The following is a 19,970-nucleotide window of genomic DNA, read 5'->3' on the forward strand; positions in this document are numbered from 1 at the left end:
CCTAATAATGGTTCATCTATCTGTGCGCCTATTAAGTAAAACATCCAAATCATATTTTAAAATGCATTGTGTTACTCAGTGGCGATTTTAGCATGACACTCTTGGTGGGGGGGAAAAGGAAAAATGGGATGCATGCCAGCAAAGCCAATACACATAAAAACAGCTGATATGGCAGACTTGCTTAAACAAATGTGGTTTCTACTAACATTTGAGATGTACAAACAGGCTATAACCTGTTTTATAGGCTATAACCACGAAGTTAGAACAATCGGCGGAATTAACATGTGAAAATAGACCAACTTATTAGTGTGAGGCACATTGAACGCCGTTTGGGTCTTTACCTGTCAAACAAGACACGTCATATAACACTGTTTGACGCATTAAATAAGCTTTGAATTTGACACGTCAAATAACACAATTATATTATAGAATGTTGTTTGCTGAATTTGCACGTGCAAGCCAAGCACCAAAACTACTATCAGTAGCACTGTCAAAGCTGTACAAAAAAAGCAGCCAAACAACACACACCCCGTCACGAACGATCTTTTAACAATCCCGCTTCAGAGAAAATAGACCACATTATTAGGGTGAGGCACATGGGCTACTAACAGCTTTCTACACAACATACACTTAGTATTGCTTTCTTAGCTACAGTATACATTTCTCCCTGCCATATTACATAACTTATGCAGCAGCATACAATACATTTTTGGAATCACCTTGTGAAGGTGGCGCAGTGGTCCTTTGTTGGCAAATGTTGTCATCAAAGTCTGGCATTTTCTGGATGTATGGTGTGAACTCGGGGGGAAAAAACAGCCACTCCATTGAATATCAGGCTAACATTAGTGGTTTATTTGCAACGCTTTCAGTTAGCCACTGACTCCTTCCAAACGACTTGTTGAATTTGCGATTTCCAACTTGTGTATATCAGGTACCAAGATAAGACCCATGTGCAGACTGTGTGAAGTAACAATGTTTATTATAACCACAGATGCAGGCAAACGACAGGCCAAGGCAGGCAATGGTCGACAATCCAGAGTAGGAGCAAAGGTACAGGACGGCAGGCAGTATAAGGCAGATTTCAGTAATCAGGAAAAGGTAAAAAAATAAATTGAAAAAAAATAAAGCAGGAGGACAAGAAAAAAACAGGACAAACGCTGGTAAACTTGACGAACTGACAAAAGACAGACAGAAAACACAGGTATAAATACACAGGGGATAAGGGGGAAGAAAACAGGTGAAATAGATCAGGGCGTGACAGTGTAATCTTTACGAGCACCGATACGTTTTATCTATAATTTCTCTTCATTATTTCTCTTCATATGACAAGGATTAAAAAGGATTTTCCAGTAGATTGTCGAGTTGATGACAATAATGATGACTGCTAGCTAAGAATGTCTAAGTAAGATGTGGTCCAATCAAAGCTACTCTAGATATAACTTGATTTGATGTAATTCTGTCTGTGGCCAAAGACCTTGAGCCTTCTTGAATGGGCACTTCTTATATATAACTCTATGGCAGAATCCAAGAGGCTAAATTTTCGAGCTCTAACCTTAGAATTAGGGATGACGTACTGTCCCATGAGTGACAGAAAACCGAACCAATCATGACAGAAAACTGAGCCAATTAGGCGCAAAGCTCTGTATTTTCTGTTGGCTAGACCCACCACCACAGAAAGCACTGAGCTAGGCTGAAACACCTGCATTTTGGAGCTGCCTTACTCAAGAAAGCAAAAAAGAGATAATGTTTGTATGCGGCTTTATTAACACGTTGATGTTTTTTTTTTATGTGACACGGATTAATGCATAAAATTACAAGAAAAACAGGCATGCCCTCCTGTTACTCAATTAATGTGTTTAGGTCCAATGCAGCCGTTTTTATCTCAATATCAAATCATTTCTGAATAACAATTAGGTAGCCTATCCCAAAAAAAGCTTCATAGCCAAGAGCGATTTCTCAAGTAGGAATGTTGATTGGACTGTGAGAGTGGTCTGAGTGGAGAGGGGAAAACATAAAACTAGCTTTTATTTGCAAAACTCCATCCCATGAAAACAGGCAAGAATTTCAGGCAGTCTTTTCAAACCACTCTTACACTAAAAGGGCATTATCATCATTTTCTCAATTTCACATTATTATTTCAACCTCATAGTTTTACCGTCCAAAAACGGGAAAACATTTCTTGACAGTGGATTGCAGTAATTATTTTGTAAGGAAACCAATACCTAAATATCTAAAAACAAGGAATATAAATATCTAAATATAGTTAGGCCTATATATCACTTTAAAATTAGCCAATATTTGTCCATGTTTTAGGAAAGCATTTGGATTTCAAACTGGAAGATATGTAGCCCTAGGTTTAGGCTTGTATCACCAATTTGAACCCTCTAAAGGCCTAACTACACAAAAAAAGAAAAGGTTCCTGAAGTCCCCTTTATGGTTTCTTCAAATTGAAACTGTGGGGGAACCCCTATAAGTTCTTCAAAGAACCCTTTTTAATGGTTCCTCAAACAACTTTTTGAATAACCTTTTGGGGTTCATTTTTTAACTACCCCCCTCCCCAGTTATTATTCTCATGAATAATAATACGCATAACAATAACAACAATAGCACAATATTTTAGTTCTCAGTGTTTATTGTGATTTTAGTGGCAAAGCAGAATAAAAACATCTAAATATGAGGTAAACTCTCAGCAGTGAAAGGTGTAAAGATCTCCTCAATTTAAGAGAAGGTTTGTCCATTGTATGAACTAAATGTATATTGTTTTTTGATGATCTCTCTTTTCATATTTGTGCAAATCTTTCTTATACAGAAAATGGACACAATTCAATGGATATCAATCAACAAAGAGGCAAGAATATGTAGGCTATAACAATATGTTGTTGGCTAGCTGTATTGGGTGCAGATGACTGAACTGATCACAGTTTTGTGTCATCAGGTATACAGACAAGGAGGCATACAAAGGTGTGTTAATTGCTATTGGTATGTTATGCAGATCACATTTGCCATCCTCTTTCCTTATCTCATCAATGAATATCCCATAGGCCTCTAGATTATGACCAAGTATGTTTATTTTTATGATGTTTATGAAAACCATCATCAAAACCGTTTTTTTCATTCACATTCCCTCATTTTTAGTGTAGAAACCATGTGCCATCAGTACAATTGCAGGAGAACGTTTTCCATAAAAAACAACACTTCAAAAAGATAAACGCTTTTAAATAGATTTTATTATTTTCAACATGTGTAGTAGCTATGGCACAGGTTCCAGCCTAACAGACTGGTTTGGAGTGTCATCTCTCGTCCATATTGATGCTGTCGAGTGATACTCTAGTGGTACTGTCTGCCAAGAGCGGACACAACGACAGCCAGGAACTTCTGGAAGGCTTCCTGAGTATCAGCACTGAAAATGGCGGGACCGAGCTTGGCGGCCACGCACACGGTAATGCAGTCGGCGAGGAGCTGTGGAGAGGGGACCGTAAAGGAACCAGATGGAGAATGTAATGTTGGAATGAGCTTTACATCGGTTAGGTCAGGGTGTGACTTGGGTGGGCATATTTATGTTTCTATTTCTTTGTTGGCCTAGTATGGTTCCCAATCAGAGGCAGCTGTTTATCGTTGTCTCTGATTGGGGATCATACTTAGGCAGCCCTTTTTCTCACCTGAGATTGTGGGATCTTGTTTTTGCATAGTTTTTACTATGTCGCCTGCAGAACGTTAGGTTCATTTATATTTTGGTGTTTTTTGGTGTTCATCAATAAAGAAAGATGTACGCTTACCGCGCTGCACCTTGGTCTCATTCCAACGACGATCGTAACAGAGATACTATTTGACTGTGTATATGTGTTATGTTGGAGGATATGTCTTGATGTCATGCTCAATGTTTTTATGCCGTACAATGTTTATTTTTGTGTTTAATAAATACAACTTTAATAACAAAAAAATGAATATCACATTTACATGAGTATTTAGACCCTTTACTCAGTACTTTGTTGAAGCACCTTCCGCAGTGATTACAGCCTTGAGTCGTCTTCGGTATGTCGCTACAGGCTTGGCACACCTGTATTTGGGGGATTTATCCAATTCTTCTCTGCAGATCCTCTCAAGCTCTTGTCAGGTTGGATGGGGAGTGTCGTTGCAGCACAGCTATTTTCAGGTCTTTCCAGAAATGTTCGACCGGGTTCAAGTCTCTGGCTGGGCCACTCAAGGGCATTCAGAGACTTGTCCCGAAGCCACTCCTGTATTGTCTTGGCTGTGTGCGTAGGGTTGTTTTTATGTTTTTTATATTTTTGTAACCTTTATTTAACTATGCAAGTCAGTTAAGAACAAATTCTTATTTACAATGACGGCCTACACTGGCCAAACCTGGACGACACTGGACCAATTTTGGCAGCCCTATGGGACTCCCAATCACTGTCGGTTGTGATACAGCCTTGATTTGAACCAGGGTGTCTGTAGTGACACATCTTCAAGACTGCTGCGCCACTTGGGCTGTGTCTTGGCTTGTCTTGGTTGTGTGCTTAGGGTCGTTTTCCTGTTGGAAGGTGAACCTTCACCCCTGTCTGAGGTCGTGAGAGCACTGGAGGTTTTCATCAAGAATCTCTCTGTACTTTGCTCCTTTCATCTTTCCCTCGATCCTGACTAGTCTCCCAGTCCCTGCCGCTGAAAAACATCCTCACAGTATGATGCTGCCACCACCATGCTTCATTGTAGGGATGGTGCCAGGTTTCCTATCGATGTGATGCTTGGCAGTCAGGTCAAAGAGTTCAATCTTGGTTTCATCAGACCAGATAATCTTATTTCTTATGGTCTGAGAGTCCTTTAGGTGCCTTTTGGCAACTCCAAGCGGGCTAGAATGTTCCTTTTACTGAGGAGTGGCTTCCATCTGGCCACTCTACCATAAAGGCCTGATTGATGGAGTGCTGCAGAGATGGTTGTCCTTCTGGAAGGTTCTCCCATCTCCACAGAAAAACTCTGGAGCTCTGTCAAAGTTACCATCCGGTTCTTGGTGTCACGACTTCTACCGAAGGTAGCTCCTCTCGCTGTTCGGGCGGCGGTCAGCGTCGCCGGTATACTAGCCATCACGATCCATTTTTCCTTTTCTGTTTGTTTTGTCTTTGGTTCTTTTTCACACCTGGTTTCATTTGCGTTAATTTCTGTGTGTATAATTGTAACCTGTTGCCTGCCTAAATTTGTGCGGGATTAGTTATTGATTGTGAGGTGCTCGGTTAAATATTACCGTTATTTGTTTTCACAGGTTCTGAAGTGTATGAGTGTCGGAACTTTGTTTGTTCTTCCATACGTTTGCACGGGTTTTCTGTTGTCGAGGGCGTTGTCCTTTTGATTGTGCCATTCCTGTGTTGGTGGACTTTTTATTAAACACGCTTCTCAGACATCCCTGCTCACCTGCGCCTGACTCCTACACCTACCACCTAGACGCAAATTGTCACACTTGGTCACCTCCCCGACCAAGGCCCCTTTCCCCCGATTGCTCAGTTTGGCCGTGTGGCCAGCTATAGGAAGAGTCTTGGTGGTTCCAAACTTCTTTCATTTAAAAATGGAGGCCGCTTTGTTCTTGGGGATCTTCAATGCTGCAGAAATATTTTGGAACCCTTCCCAAGATCTGTGCCTCGACACAATCCTGTCTCGGAGCTCTACGGACAATTCCTTTGACCTTATGGCTTGGTTTTTGCTCTGACATGCATTGTCATCTGTGGGACCTTATATAGACAAATGTGTGCCTTTTCAAATGTCTAATCTATTGAATTTACCACAGGTAATGGAAACAGGATCCACCTGAGCTAAATTTGGAGTCTCATAGCTAAGGATATGAATACTTATGTAAATGTTACATTTGCAAACATTAAAAATAACTTTTTTCGTTTTGTCATTATGGGGTACTGTGTGTAGATTGATTAAATTGTTTTTCCTCATCAATTTTAGAATATGTCTGTAATGTCACAAAATGTGGAAAAAGTCCAGGGGTCTGAATACTTTCCGAACTAGCTGTATGTTGTGGCCAGACATGACTCTGTGTTGTCATATAGCCTAGCATATAGCCTATGATTGATTTCCCTGCTGTAACTTGCCACACAACCACACAAGGTCATTTATGGAACTATAGTGAAATGGGATCATCTTGGGAACTTTCCCCCCCAGTTGACTGCAGCATAACAACCTTATTTGCTATCTTGGGTCAGACTCAGATCATAGCCTATAGCACACATCTTTGTATAATTGTATTCAATATTTGAAAGAATCAGGACTCAAACAACCTTGTTTAACATGAGAATAGGATGTTTGACGTCTTCAAGGTGTAAGATGACAACGCAGTGTAACATTTTAAATTTCAGAACGGAAGGCAATTCATTATCAGTGGGAGAAGACTACGTTTGCTAGGCAGATCTCGAGAGCTTGTTGGTGATCCAATAGGCCTATGTTGTACCAGCCTATAAAACAACAATGTTAATACCATATTGTTGCTTTAGTGATAATTAACCTGTTTTTTAAACGACAATGATCGAGAGCTCATTCATGATTTTCAATTAATAAGATTTGACTGCTTTTTTGACCAAAACACAGACTTGACTACAGGTGTTAACCTGCGTATCCAATCACTTTGACTATGGCTGCAAATAGGCTATTGACGGGTTATTATGCTTTACGCAATAATGGACTAAATCACAGATCGAGCACATCATTGCAAAAAGTACACAGTAGCCTAGTGGCAAAATAACTCAATTGATTGAATATGAAATTGAGTTCAGTATGATTGAAAAGCCTTTATATGCCCATGTATGTAGGTAGTTGTAATACAGCCATCTTGGTTTTCATTTGAAGCATCATTTTATCTTTCACTTGTTAGTAAGAATTGCAGATACTTCGGCAACTTTGTGTTTGTAGTCAGCTTCGTTCGGTTGTTATCCGCAGTCACCCACAGGATAGACATCTTGATTCTATGTTTAGCAGATATCTTCTGTTAATGAAGTGATGCAGAAGGGCAAAAAAAAAGCATCTAACCATGCACTTTGGCTGCTCTGTTAGTGGTCTATTGATGTTAAGAATTTTGTCGTGGAACTGAACCTGCCCCCCCCCCCCCCCTTCTAAAAAAATATATTTTCAATAAGTACAACTACAATAGTTTGTTTCAATGTCTTTATTTTTACTCAGGCGGGGATGTCAGAACATAATCCCTTGTCTGTGGTGCATTTAGAAGTACCGACTGCCCATGGCTGCGACAACCACTTTCATGAACTTCTGCCAGGTTGCCTGGATTTCAGGAGTGAAAGAGGCTCCGAACTTGGCGGCAATGACAATTGTGAGGACGTCAGCCAACACCTGTGGACAAAAGACAAAGGAGGACTATGTTAAATAAGACTGACGGTTTTCTTTTACCTTTGGCATTAGACGTGTTGCTCTGATTGCTATGTGTGTAGGCTTACATCAGTAAAGCCTAAAATATAAGCCTATTTCTCAAGACAGAAGGCATACCCTGAAATTGTCAGGGTCGACGAAGAGTTTGTTAGCGTGGGTCTCGCTCAGTGACTTGTATGTGGCCAAGATGTTGCCCATGTTCTTCACAGCTTTATCCAGAGCTCCACACACGACCTTGCCGTGAGCAGCAACTTTGGGGTTGCCCATGATTGCTGCGGGGGTGGACACATCTCCGAAAGAGCCGAAATAACGCTGAGTCCAGGGGTAGACGATCAGGACTCTGTCATTGCAAGAACACAGAAATATATTAATTATTTTCAAATGTATTTCAATTATATGCCTAATTAATACTCTAACATGCTCCATTCAAACTGAACAATATAAACTCAATATTAATAGTAATGATAGATAACAGGACAAGTATAATAGTGTTATAATTACTCATGATCATCTCCACTATAAACTATATTAGATGATATATTTGAATGAGGCTGAAGCCATGACCTACCTTCCCAGAGCCAGTGGTCCGATCTCATTGATATCTACTTTGCCCCAGACAGCACTGATGGTGCTCTTCTCTGCGTCTGTCCATTCAACCATGTTGTCAGTGTTTGTTTTCCGGTTTTGCAACAAGATTAAACAAATTAATGTCTTGTGTAGGGAGACACTGCATGCAATTTATATTTATGAGTGCTCTCCGCCCACTGAAGACGGCGCATATGATTGGCTCTGGCAAAGATCAGTATTGGCCAAGTGAGCGCTTCTCAATTCCAACATCAATTCCAATAATTTATCTGTTAAAAACAACAGTAAATGTTAATTTATTAGCTGTTACAGAATCAAGTCTGTAGATTAGATCCTAAAAAATGGAAGTTTATGTAAATAGGCCTATACAGTTTATCTAGATTACCAACGTTTCAAAATTCGCATGATAACAGCTTAGTTATCAGTTTTAATGTATTCCTCTGATGCAAGAATAAAAGCAAGGTTATGGCAAAACTCTTCCGAAGATTACACGTCCTACATTGCAGTGTGTGTATAAGGCTATTCTAATGAAAAATTAGAAAGAGATGCAACCACTAAACATTTTTATGAATTTGGAAAATGGGATAATTCAACCTAATTCCGGCCTACAATTTGGCACAGTTTCTTATCTACGACAAAATTATGCCTTATTTTTTTAATCGGGGTATTTCAGACCGGTCCCGCCCATTTTAAGTGATTAATTTCAAGACATTAAATATGATAAGCAGAAATGTCCTGTATTATTTGTAGATAGGTGTGTACCCATGTCCTTGCATGACCTCTTTCTTCCTCTGACTTTTTTGTCGATCATCATTCGAAGTCCAATCAACCTTATAATTGGGAATCATGTCCAACTTCCATTGAACCCCAGTGTAGGAATATATCATAGATACATACAGGCCGTCATTGTAAATAAGAATGTGTTCTTAACTGACTTGCCTAGTTAAATAAAAAATACAAATGTGAAACACGTCACTTTGAATAAATATTTTCCAATGCAGGTCTTTGGAGGTGGATTTGATTTACTAATGTAATATATATTTTACATGCTCGATTAGGCTACTCTGAAAGATTTTGTTTTATGCAACGGAAAAAAATAAAACAAAAACTAATAATTGTCTATATCAATAAAACAAATTGTAAAATTGTTGACATCTATGTTGCATCTGGTGCAATTGATTCAAATGCATGTAATTTAGCCAATTAACTAAATATTTAATATTTGGCTGTTTCGGCAAAAGCAGCTGCAACTTTAGAAATAACCTACTGGAAATATATGCTTACAGTTAATGTATTTGCATTGTGCTAAAATGTTAATTATGGATATTATTAGAAACATAGCCCTCTGACATCTTATTGAAGTTATTAATATAAAACGCTAACTTAATATTTTATAAAAGCCAAGAACGTTTCTTACTCTTGGATTTTGACCAAGATGGTTGCAGTGTAGGGGGAGTGTACCCTAGTAGCTGGGCGTGTCTACCGCTCTACTGTGATATAAAGGGACCTAGTTGTGTAGGCAGTCATCTTCAGATAATTTCTTGTATATTTAATACAGGCCAATCGGAAAGGAGCAAAATGAGTCTGACAGCAAAGGACAAATCTGTGGTCAAGGCCTTCTGGGGCAAGATTAGTGGAAAGGCAGATGTCGTCGGTGCTGAGGCTTTGGGGAGGTAAGCCTTCTTAATGAACGAATGATGAGAATGATTGTGTTTAAACTGATGACAGCGGCCTATGTGCCTACCCCGAATAAGCATTTTAACATACAATAAGTAAACTCATTTCATTACGTTGTAGACACAGACGATGGGAGAAATATGATACTCGTAATGCTTAAAAGTTCAGCATCTAACAAAAACTTCAATATGAATCGAACTATTCTGTACCTTCCTTTGCAGGATGCTGACTGCTTACCCCCAGACTAAGACCTACTTCTCCCACTGGGCTGACCTGAGCCCCGGCTCTGGGCCAGTCAAGAAGCATGGAGGCATCATCATGGGTGCAATTGGTAAAGCAGTCGGACTGATGGACGACCTCGTGGGGGGAATGAGTGCTCTCAGCGATCTGCACGCCTTCAACCTGCGCGTTGACCCTGGAAACTTCAAGGTTTGCCCACAGATAACCTATTGTCTGTATATTGATCACTATGTCTGTTGCTAAAGCACAATCCTTCAATATTAACTTTTAAAATATACTTTTCAGATCCTGTCCCACAACATCCTTGTGACCCTGGCCATTCACTTCCCTTCTGATTTCACTCCCGAAGTGCACATTGCTGTGGATAAATTCCTTGCAGCCGTGTCCGCTGCCCTGGCTGACAAATACAGATAAGACCACCATGAAAGTCCATCATTGGACTCCAGTTCCTGCTCTGTTGTTATTACAATAAAATAAACAGGCAATGAATGATGTTACGTCCATTGTTTGTGTTCTTTTCCCACCACAGTTCACCATCAAAGTCATATTTGAATTGCATCACTGTCACATCTAGATAAAATACATTGCATTAAGAAAGGAAGGGATTAAGTACTAAATAGCGCTTTAGGCGCACCATCCACTAGCTCACTATGTTTTTCTCCATAACTTTGTTTAGCCTATCTAATACGTGTAACGAACCGCTTTTAATGGATCCTTAAATAACCTTTTGAATAAACTTTTTGGGGTTCTTTTTTTAACTACTCCCCTCCCCAGTTATTATTCTCATGAAAAATAATATGCATAACAATAACAACAATAGCACAATATTTTAGTTCTCAGTGTTTGTTATGATTTTAGTGGCAAAGCAGAATTTTAAAAACTAAATATGAGGTAAACTCTCAGCAGAGCCCCAAGTCCAATAGGTATATCCTCTGGTAGGTTGATGTTAATGTGTTGATGTTCTCCATATCCACAGCCAGAATGATTTTGAGTGCATGGGGATCGAACAGGTTTTCTGTTATACTCATCAGAGGTGTAGGGAGGGAGAAATCTTTGTATCCCCAAAATAGTAATTATACAGATGATTAACAAAACATGCACACCACAGAATTCATACACTCTAAAAATGAGGGGCTCAACAAGGGTTCTTCTAAGATCCCCAAAGTTCTTTGTATAACCTTAGGGTTCTTGGAAGGGAAAATGGCCTCCAAAAGGTTATTCCAAGAACCCCATAAGAGGCGGGGAACCTCTTTAGTTGGTGGGGGTTCGTGCAGGAACCTGACTGCCCAACTGAAACATTTGGATTTGAAAGGGCAGCAGGTGCAGGCACTTAACTGAAAAATGTAAGGATCTCCTCAATTTAAGAGAAGGTTTGTCCATTGTATGAACTAAATGTATATTGTTTTATGGTGATCTCTCTTTTCATATTTGTGCATATCATTATAATACAGAAAATGGACACAATTCAATGGATATCAATCAACAAAGAGGCAAGAAGACGTAGGCTATAACAATATGTTGTTGGCTAGCTGTATTGGGTGCAGATGACTGAACAGCTCACTTTTGTGTCATCAGGTATACAGACAAGGAGGCATACAAAGGTATGTTAATTGCAATTGGTATGTTATGCAGATCACATTTGCCATCCTCTTTCCTTATCTCATCAATGAATATCCCATAGGCCTCTAGATTATGACCAAGTATGTTTATGTTTATGATGTTTATGAAAACCATCATCAAAACAGTTTTTTTCATTCACATTCCCTCATTTTTAGTGTAGAAACCATGTGCCATCAGTACAATTGCAGGAGAACGTTTTCCATAAAAAACAACACTTCAAAAAGATAAATGCTTTTAAATAGATTTTATTATTTTCAACATGTGTAGTAGCTATGGCACAGGTTCCAGCCTAACAGACTGGTTTGGAGTGTCATCTCTCGTCCATATTGATGCTGTCGAGTGATACTCTAGTGGTACTGTCTGCCAAGAGCGGACACAACGACAGCCAGGAACTTCTGGAAGGCTTCCTGAGTATCAGCATTGAAAACGGCGGGACCGAGCTTGGCGGCCACGCACACGGTGATGCAATCCGCAAGGAGCTGTGGAGAGGGGACCGTAAAGGAACCAGATAGAGAATGTAATATTGAAATAAGCTTTACATCGGCTCATAACGCTATTTAATTCACAATACTTTATTTTTGTATTTTGTTTCAGTTTGCTAAAGTGTAATACTCACCCTGAAGTTGTCGGGATCCACGTGCAGTTTCTCCGAGTGCATCACACTCAGTGCAGTATAGGTGTTCTTGATGTCATCCAGGTTCTGCACCGCTCTGTCCAGTCCGTGCATCACGGTCTTTCCGTGCTTGGCCACGGCGGGGTTACCCATGATGGCAGCGGGTGTGGATAGGTTGCCGAAGGTGCTAAAGTGCCTCTGAGTCCATGGAGACACGATCAAAAGTCTAAAAATAAATATAACAGGCTGGCATTACAATTATACTTAACAATCAATATGGTCTGTATCGCACCAAAGGTGAACACCGCGATGTCCTACTACGCAATTAGTGCTAATTAGCCTAGGTAGCCTATTATCGTGTTATAATTGAATGATATTTAAATAAATATAATAAGAATGTACCTGGCCAGGGCCTGGGGTCCGATCTCATCCACGCTGATCTTTCCCCACAGGCCTACGATGGCACTGCGCTCAGCATCTGTCCAGTCGACCATGTTGACGTTTGTTTGTTGATTTCCGTTGGTACTTGCAAAATGTTACAAGAGATCCCTGGGGTTTTTGTCTCATGAGACGTCCAATTTATTGATGTTCAGAATCTCCGCCCTGAACAGAACACAGCAAATGATTGGATGAATGTCTTGGGGGGCAAGGTCCTCGAGTGTGGCACATATCGCCATTGAGCCAACTTCATCCCACTTTTAAGATAATGCTTGGTCATTTATTACGGATGGAATAAATAAGTCATGATTAGCCTTCATCGGTATTTTTGTCAAAATTCAGTTATTGACATAGTATTTTTCTGTTCAATGTTCTCTACATACTGCATTTAGTACTTAAAACCACAATTCATATTGTTAAGTTCGAAATAATATCTGACACCACTCAAACCAATGAAGGTTCGGAACTTTAATGCCAATTATCTCAGGGTAGAACCTTATTTGGCTCTAAATTCTATTTTAATGTATGTTGTGATATTCACATTGAATTGCAATTTTGGGTCTCATTTGAAAAAGAAAATCCTAGATTGGGAGTAAACTATTAAAGAAAGAGCATGACTCGAAATATGTTTTATCTTCATATTCAGACGGACCCACCCATTTGATAGTTCCATATTTCTGGTCTTTTTGAATTATTTATCTAAATGTCAGTTGGTGAAAAGTCGTTTCATCTGCCTTCATCAGGGGAATTACATGATGGGTTCTAAATGGACACTATTCAATGCGGATATCAGCCTATTTACTTCAATGAAACCACAGCTTTTTGTTTAATTCTTCTGAAATACAATGCTCTTAGCCTATATATTGTTACAATGTTTAGTGATAGGCCTAGGGTACGCTTTTTAACCGAAACAAAACCTTTCCGATTATCAGGTATATCATTTGTCTCAGTATTTATGTGTTGACTGTGAATATTCACTACATAGGTCAACGTGAATATACATAGGCCAACACGTCTTGATCTGGTTGCAAATTGTAAGTCAGAGAACTTTGAGGTAAAATGTTGACAGTGTGTATTTTAGCCTATTAGCAGAAAAACGATGTTTCAAGTCAGAATTAGGCAGGTCTAATGCACCAAAAAAATATATGATTGCCTACTTCATCTATATTTTATTTTATTTTGCAAAAATAAGTACTGTGTAGTGTAGGAAAAATGCCCAGAGGAGGAGCCGAGATTATATCGGGATATGCCTTCTCTCATGCCTCAATAAAAACAGCCTCTGAGTTTTCCACCCTCACACACTTATTTTCTCAGAATCGTTAGTTAAGTGGATAAACGGACAAGACAGCTATGAGTCTCTCAGCTAAGGACAAAGCCAACGTGAAGGCCATCTGGGGCAAGATCCTCCCTAAATCCGATGAGATTGGAGAACAGACTCTTTCCAGGTAATTACATAACGATGTATGATAAATTAAGAACTATAACATGTATTCAATTTATTAACACATAACTCCCCAGTCAAATCTATGGAGGCTATGAATGCGTATAACTATCTCAGCAAAAATATGGACCGAATCCCCGAACATGTGAATGATTATTAAAACGAATTGTGTCTCACCTCATTTCTAATGTCCACGACAGGATGCTTGTCGTCTACCCCCAGACCAAGGCCTACTTCTCCCACTGGGATTCCGTGGCCCCCGGTTCCGCTCCAGTGAAGAAGCACGGCATCACCATCATGAATCAAATCGATGAATGTGTTGGTAACTTGGACGATCTCTTTGGTTTCTTGACCAAGCTCAGTGAACTGCACGCCACCAAGCTGAGGGTGGATCCCACTAACTTCAAGGTAAGAGAAAAAGACACACAAAGAAAACACACAAAAAATCAGAGTTTTTACCTGAATGAAGGTGAAATAATCTATTTCCCTTTTCCTTTGCAGATCCTGGCTCACAACCTGATTGTGGTCGTTGCCGCCTACTTCCCCGCAGAATTCACCCCCGAGATCCATTTGTCCGTGGACAAGTTCCTGCAACAACTGGCTCTGGCCCTTGCGGAGAAGTACCGCTAAACTGGAGTTCAGCTGCTAAACTGTCATCCGAGCTACAAGCTCTCACAGTTTTACATCAGAATTAGACGTTCATCCATGTTTCTCAAACGTAATGTCCTTCCGATATTGACACACTGACAATAAACCTAAATGAAACTCATACAGAGGTGTTTGTCTGTAATTTTCGTTATCTCCCTTTCAGAGGGGCAATATCCATAGAGAGCACAGGGGCACGTACCCCCTCAGAGTTGTCCTCTTAAAAAACGAAATAATGATAATAATAATATTTTTTCTCTGTAATACTACTAGCCATTTAGCAATTGTATGAAGTTGACTTTAGCTAGTTCAGATGGATTCCCAATCTCCCAAACTCATAACTATCTACCAATAAGCCATTTCAGGCTATCAATCAAGTTAGAGAAGCAAGCTTGTCAAAATACTTCAATTTAAGCACCACCCCACAGCCATCCTCACTTACTTTGTGTCCCCTCAGATTTTTGCGAAGCATGAAGCCCCTGCTCACATTGTCTTGTGATATACAGTGCATTCGGAAAGTATTCAGACCCCTTTACCTTTCACACATTTTGTTAGGTTACAGGTGTATTTTGAAATTACACTCATCAATCTACACACAATTCCCTATAATAACAAATCAAAAACTGTTTTTTAGAAACGTTAGCAAATTTATTAAAAATAAATAAACTGTCACGTGGGACCGCCGAAGAAGATGGCAGCACTTTAGAGAGCTCCTAATACCCACATGTAAAAACTGAAATTCAACCGCATATACTTTCATTTTTGTCTTAATATATTGACTTGAAGTACAGTTTAATATAAAGATAGTTTACATTTTGAAACATCTCGCTAAAGTGGCGTTATTGGAATGTCGACACACGCTAAAAATGTATTCAAGCCCAACACGCGGTATTCACAGAAGGCCACATCCGCTAGCAAACAAACAGTAAGTCCTCCCGAACACCCCCACGAAGACATGGATTAACACGTAAACCCAGAGAAATCGGTCAATTTTTAGGATCTATTTGAGCAAATGCGAAAGATGAACACGATATTGTTTGATGTTGCATCCGATGTCTCCACGATAAAAAAAAAAAAACAACTACCGAGCTAAAGGAAAAAGTTGATGCGATACAAGAGAGAGGATGAGTGACGGATATCAACAGTGAAGGATGCCATCTCCCGTCTGGAGAAGGGTAATGAGAATCATGTGGGAAAAAAATGGATATATTGTGGAATCGTGTTTAATAATTTGAGAACAGAACAGAACAGAAATAGGAGAAATACGGTGAGATTGGATAATCTGAAAGAGGGGAGTGAGGCTGGCGGTGGACTAATTTCATGTGTGCAGAAATTCATCGCGGGATTCGGATTTGATGACGTGCACGAATTCGAAATTGAACGAACACGTACCAGTTTAACGATGCCTGGCGAGAATAGGCCCCCCGATAACGGTTCTCATCCGCTACCAACGATCTACAGCCCGGGACTAAGGTACTTAAAGCGGCGAAAGAAAGGGGTGGCGTTCAGTGGGAAGGCCACCGGCTGTCTCTTTCCCCCAGACTTGTTCAAGGAACTGGAAATGAAGAGGAAGAAGTTTGCAACAGCGAAGAAACAGCTACACGAGCAGGTCAGGCACCCACTGCAGGTTATTTTCTGCAGCATCAAAGACAGTTCTGTGATGATTGACTCATCTGAGAAGCAACGTGAAATTCCTAGTTGCTTTTGTTTTATTTTGGGATAGGTTTTGGGAAAGGATGAAACTTCCTTTATGGGGAATGATCAACGTGATTAAAATGGTTGTAGTCCCACAAATTAACTATATCTCTGCAATGAATAATCCAAACCGGTATTTTAAACAATATGACAAATTAACTAAATACTTTTTGTGGGATAGGAAATAAAACAGGATTAATATGAAGAAGATGTGCTCACCAAGAGATGTAGGAGGCTTGGCTTTACCAGATGTTACATTGTACAATGTATCGTTTGAAATGGCTAAATTGGCGAAATATTGGGGCTAAAGGGACGCTGGCTTGGAATGGATAACAGTAGAACGGGAACTAAGTTATCCTTTCACCCCTGTTGATACTCTGTCACATAGTCTTACAGGGGAGAGGTCTGTTGATACTCTGTCACATAGTCTTACAGGGGAGAGGTCTGTTGATACTCTGTCACGTAGTCTTACAGGGGAGAGGTCTGTTGATACTCTGTCACGTAGTCTTACAGGGGAGAGGTCTGTTGATACTCTGTCACATAGTCCTACAGGGGAGAGGTCTGTTGATACTCTGTCACATAGTCTTACAGGGGAGAGGTCTGTTGATACTCTGTCACATAGTCTTACAGGGGAGAGGTCTGTTGATACTCTGTCACATAGACTTACAGGGGAGAGGTCTGTTGATACTCACTCTGTCACATAGTCTTACAGGGGAGAGGTCTGTTGATACTCTGTCACATAGTCTTACAGGGGAGAGGTCTGTTGATACTCTGTCACATAGTTTTACAGGGGAGAGGTCTGTTGATACTCTGTCACATAGTCTTACAGGGGAGAGGTCTGTTGATACTCTGTCACGTAGTCTTACAGGGGAGAGGTCTGTTGATACTCTGTCACATAGTCTTACAGGGGAGAGGTCTGTTGATACTCTGTCACATAGACTTACAGGGGAGAGGTCTGTTGATACTCTGTCACATAGTCTTACAGGGGAGAGGTCTGTTGATACTCTGTCACATAGTCTTACAGGGGAGAGGTCTGTTGATACTCTAACACGTAGTCTTACAGGGGAGAGGTCTGTTGATACTCTGTCACGTAGTCTTACAGAGGAGAGGTCTGTTGATACTCTGTCACGTAGTCTTACAGGGGAGAGGTCTGTTGATACTCTGTCACGTAATCTTACATGGGAGAGGTCTGTTGATACTCTGTCACGTAGTCTTACAGGGGAGAGGTCTGTTGATACTCTGTCACAAAGTCTTACAGGGGAGAGGTCTGTTGATACTCTGTCACGTAGTCTTACAGAGGAGAGGTCTGTTGATACTCTGTCACATAGACTTACAGGGGAGAGGTCTGTTGATACTCTGTCACATAGTCTTACAGGGGAGAGGTCTGTTGATACTCTGTCACGTAGTCTTACAGGGGAGAGGTCTGTTGATACTCTGTCACATAGTCTTACAGGGGAGAGGTCTGTTGATACTCTGTCAAATAGTCTTACAGGGGAGAGGTCTTTTGATACTCTGTCACATAGTCCTACAGGGGAGAGGTCTGTTGATACTCTGTCACATAGTCTTACAGGGGAGAGGTCTGTTGATACTCTGCCACGTAGTCTTACAGGGGAGAGGTCTGTTGATACTCTGTCACGTAGTCTTACAGGGGAGAGGTCTGTTGATACTCTGTCACGTAGTCTTACAGGGGAGAGGTCTGTTGATACTCTGTCATGTAATCTTACAGGGGAGAGGTCTGTTGATACTCTGTCACGTAGTCTTACAGGGGAGAGGTCTGTTGATACTCTGTCACGAAGTCTTACAGGGGAGAGGTCTGTTGATACTCTGTCACGTAGTCATACAGGGGAGAGGTCTGTTGATACTCTGCCACGTAGTCTTACGGGGGAGAGGTCTGTTGATACTCTGTCACAAAGTCTTACAGGGGAGAGGTCTGTTGATACTCTGTCACGTAGTCTTACAGGGGAGAGGTCTGTTGATACTTTGTCACGTAGTCATACAGGGGAGAGGTCTGTTGATACTCTGTCACGTAGTCTTACAGGGGAGAGGTCTGTTGATACTCTGCCACGTAGTCTTACAGGGGAGAGGTCTGTTGATACTCTGTCACGTAGTCTTACAGGGGAGAGGTCTGTTGATACTCTGTTACGTAGTCTTACAGGGGAGAGGTCTGTTGATACTCTGTCACATAGTCTTACAGGGGAGAGGTCTGTTGATACTCTGTCACGTAGTCTTACAGGGGAGAGATCTGTTGATACTCTGTCACGTAGTCTTACAGGGGAGAAGTCTGTTGATACTCTGTCACGTAGTCTTACAGGGGAGAGGTCCGTTGATACTGTGCCACGTAGTCCTAAAGGGGAGAGATCTGTTGATACTCTGTCACGTAGTCTTACAGGGGAGAGATCTGTTGATACTCTGTCACGTAGTCTTACAGGGGAGAGGTCTGTTGATACTCTGTCACGTAGTCTTACAGGGGAGAGATCTGTTGATACTCTGTCACGTAGTCTTACAGGGGAGAAGTCCGTTGATACTCTGTCACGTAGTCTTACAGGGGAGAGGTCTGTTGATACTGTGCCACGTAGTCCTAAAGGGGAGAGATCTGTTGATACTCTGTCACGTAGTCTTACAGGGGAGAGGTCTGTCGATACTCTGTCACGTAGTCTTACAGGGGAGAGGTCTGTTGATACTGTGCCACGTAGTCCTAAAGGGGAGAGATCTGTTGATACTCTGTCACGTAGTCATACAGGGGAGAGGTCCGTTGATACTCTGTCACGTAGTCTTACAGGGGAGAGGTCCGTTGATACTCTGCCACGTAGTCCTAAAGGGGAGAGATTTTTTGATACTCTGTCACGTAGTCTTACAGGGGAGAGGTCTGTTGATACTCTGTCACGTAGTCTTACGGGGGAGAGGTCTGTTGATACTCTGTCACGTAGTCTTACGGGGGAGAGGTCCGTTGATACTCTGTCACGTAGTCCTACAGGGGAGAGGTCCGTTGATACTGTGCCACGTAGTCCTAAAGGGGAGAGATCTGTTGATACTCTGTCACGTAGTCTTACGGGGGAGAGGTCTGTTGATACTCTGTCACGTAGTCTTACGAGGGAGAGGTCTGTTGATACTCTGCCACGTAGTCTTACAGGGGAGAGGTCTGTTGATACTCTGCCACGTAGTCTTACAGGGGAGAGGTCTGTTGATACTCTGCCACGTAGTCTTACGGGGGAGAGGTCTGTTGATACTCTGTCACGTAGTCTTACGGGGAGAGATCTGTTGATGCTCTGTCACGTAGTCTTACAGGGGAGAGGTCTGTTGATACTCTGTCACGTAGTCTTACGGGGAGAGATCTGTTGATGCTCTGTCACGTAGTCTTACAGGGGAGAGGTCTGTTGATACTCTGTCACGTAGTCTTACAGGGGAGAGGTCTGTTGATACTCTGTCACGTAGTCTTACAGGGGAGAGGTCTTTTGATACTCTGTCACGTAGTCTTACAGGGGAGAGGTCTGTTGATATTCTGTCACATAGTCTTACAGGGCAGAGGTCTGTCAAACACCCAACCACATTTTGTTACACTCAAAAGAGGTGTGGAGAACAGTACACAAGATATGTGGATTTTCACATCTAAAACAAGGATACTTACTCATCATTGTGGCACAATCC

At 41.1% G+C, this 19,970-nt stretch overlaps 4 protein-coding genes across 7 annotated transcripts; 2 read left to right on the plus strand and 2 right to left on the minus strand.

Annotated features, from left to right (window-relative positions):
- Positions 1–3,209: 3,209 nt before the first annotated feature.
- LOC118936252 (hemoglobin subunit beta-1) lies at positions 3,210–8,193 on the minus strand. 3 transcript variants are annotated; one of them, XM_021622424.2, is made up of 4 exons: positions 7,940–8,193; positions 7,489–7,711; positions 7,267–7,335; positions 3,210–3,387 (listed from the first exon to the last, which is right to left on the minus strand). In XM_021622424.2, exons 1-4 carry the CDS (start codon positions 8,029–8,031, stop codon positions 3,328–3,330), a joined length of 444 nt encoding a protein of 147 aa, XP_021478099.2. In that variant the 5' UTR covers positions 8,032–8,193; the 3' UTR covers positions 3,210–3,327. The 3 variants fall into 3 exon arrangements, with proteins under 3 accessions (XP_021478099.2, XP_021478098.2, XP_036794234.1); XM_021622423.2 differs by lacking the exon at positions 7,267–7,335 and having other exon boundaries at positions 3,210–3,459; XM_036938339.1 differs by lacking the exon at positions 3,210–3,387 and having other exon boundaries at positions 7,139–7,335.
- On the minus strand, positions 8,046–12,701 carry LOC110538445 (hemoglobin subunit beta). Of its 2 annotated transcripts, XM_036938338.1 has the most exons (4): positions 12,509–12,701; positions 12,110–12,332; positions 11,874–11,972; positions 8,046–8,475 (listed from the first exon to the last, which is right to left on the minus strand). In XM_036938338.1, the coding sequence occupies exons 1-4, from the start codon at positions 12,598–12,600 to the stop codon at positions 8,452–8,454; spliced, it is 438 nt and encodes a 145-aa protein (XP_036794233.1). In that variant the 5' UTR covers positions 12,601–12,701; the 3' UTR covers positions 8,046–8,451. The 2 variants fall into 2 exon arrangements, with proteins under 2 accessions (XP_036794233.1, XP_021480950.1); XM_021625275.2 differs by lacking the exon at positions 8,046–8,475 and having other exon boundaries at positions 11,723–11,972.
- Positions 9,365–10,368, plus strand: LOC110538448 (hemoglobin subunit alpha-1-like). The gene is made up of 3 exons (XM_021625280.2): positions 9,365–9,629; positions 9,855–10,062; positions 10,159–10,368. The coding sequence occupies exons 1-3, from the start codon at positions 9,535–9,537 to the stop codon at positions 10,285–10,287; spliced, it is 432 nt and encodes a 143-aa protein (XP_021480955.1). The 5' UTR covers positions 9,365–9,534; the 3' UTR covers positions 10,288–10,368.
- Positions 12,702–13,839: 1,138 nt separating the features above from the next.
- hba4 (Hemoglobin subunit alpha-4) lies at positions 13,840–14,751 on the plus strand. Its single transcript, NM_001160564.2, is given in 3 exon segments — positions 13,840–13,989; positions 14,186–14,393; positions 14,487–14,751. Coding segments are annotated over 3 exon segments (432 nt in total). The 5' UTR covers positions 13,840–13,894; the 3' UTR covers positions 14,616–14,751.
- The last annotated feature ends 5,219 nt before the right edge of the window (positions 14,752–19,970 follow it).

This window comes from Oncorhynchus mykiss, chromosome 12, assembly GCF_013265735.2.
Source record: "Oncorhynchus mykiss isolate Arlee chromosome 12, USDA_OmykA_1.1, whole genome shotgun sequence".
Lineage (NCBI taxonomy): Eukaryota > Metazoa > Chordata > Actinopteri > Salmoniformes > Salmonidae > Oncorhynchus > Oncorhynchus mykiss.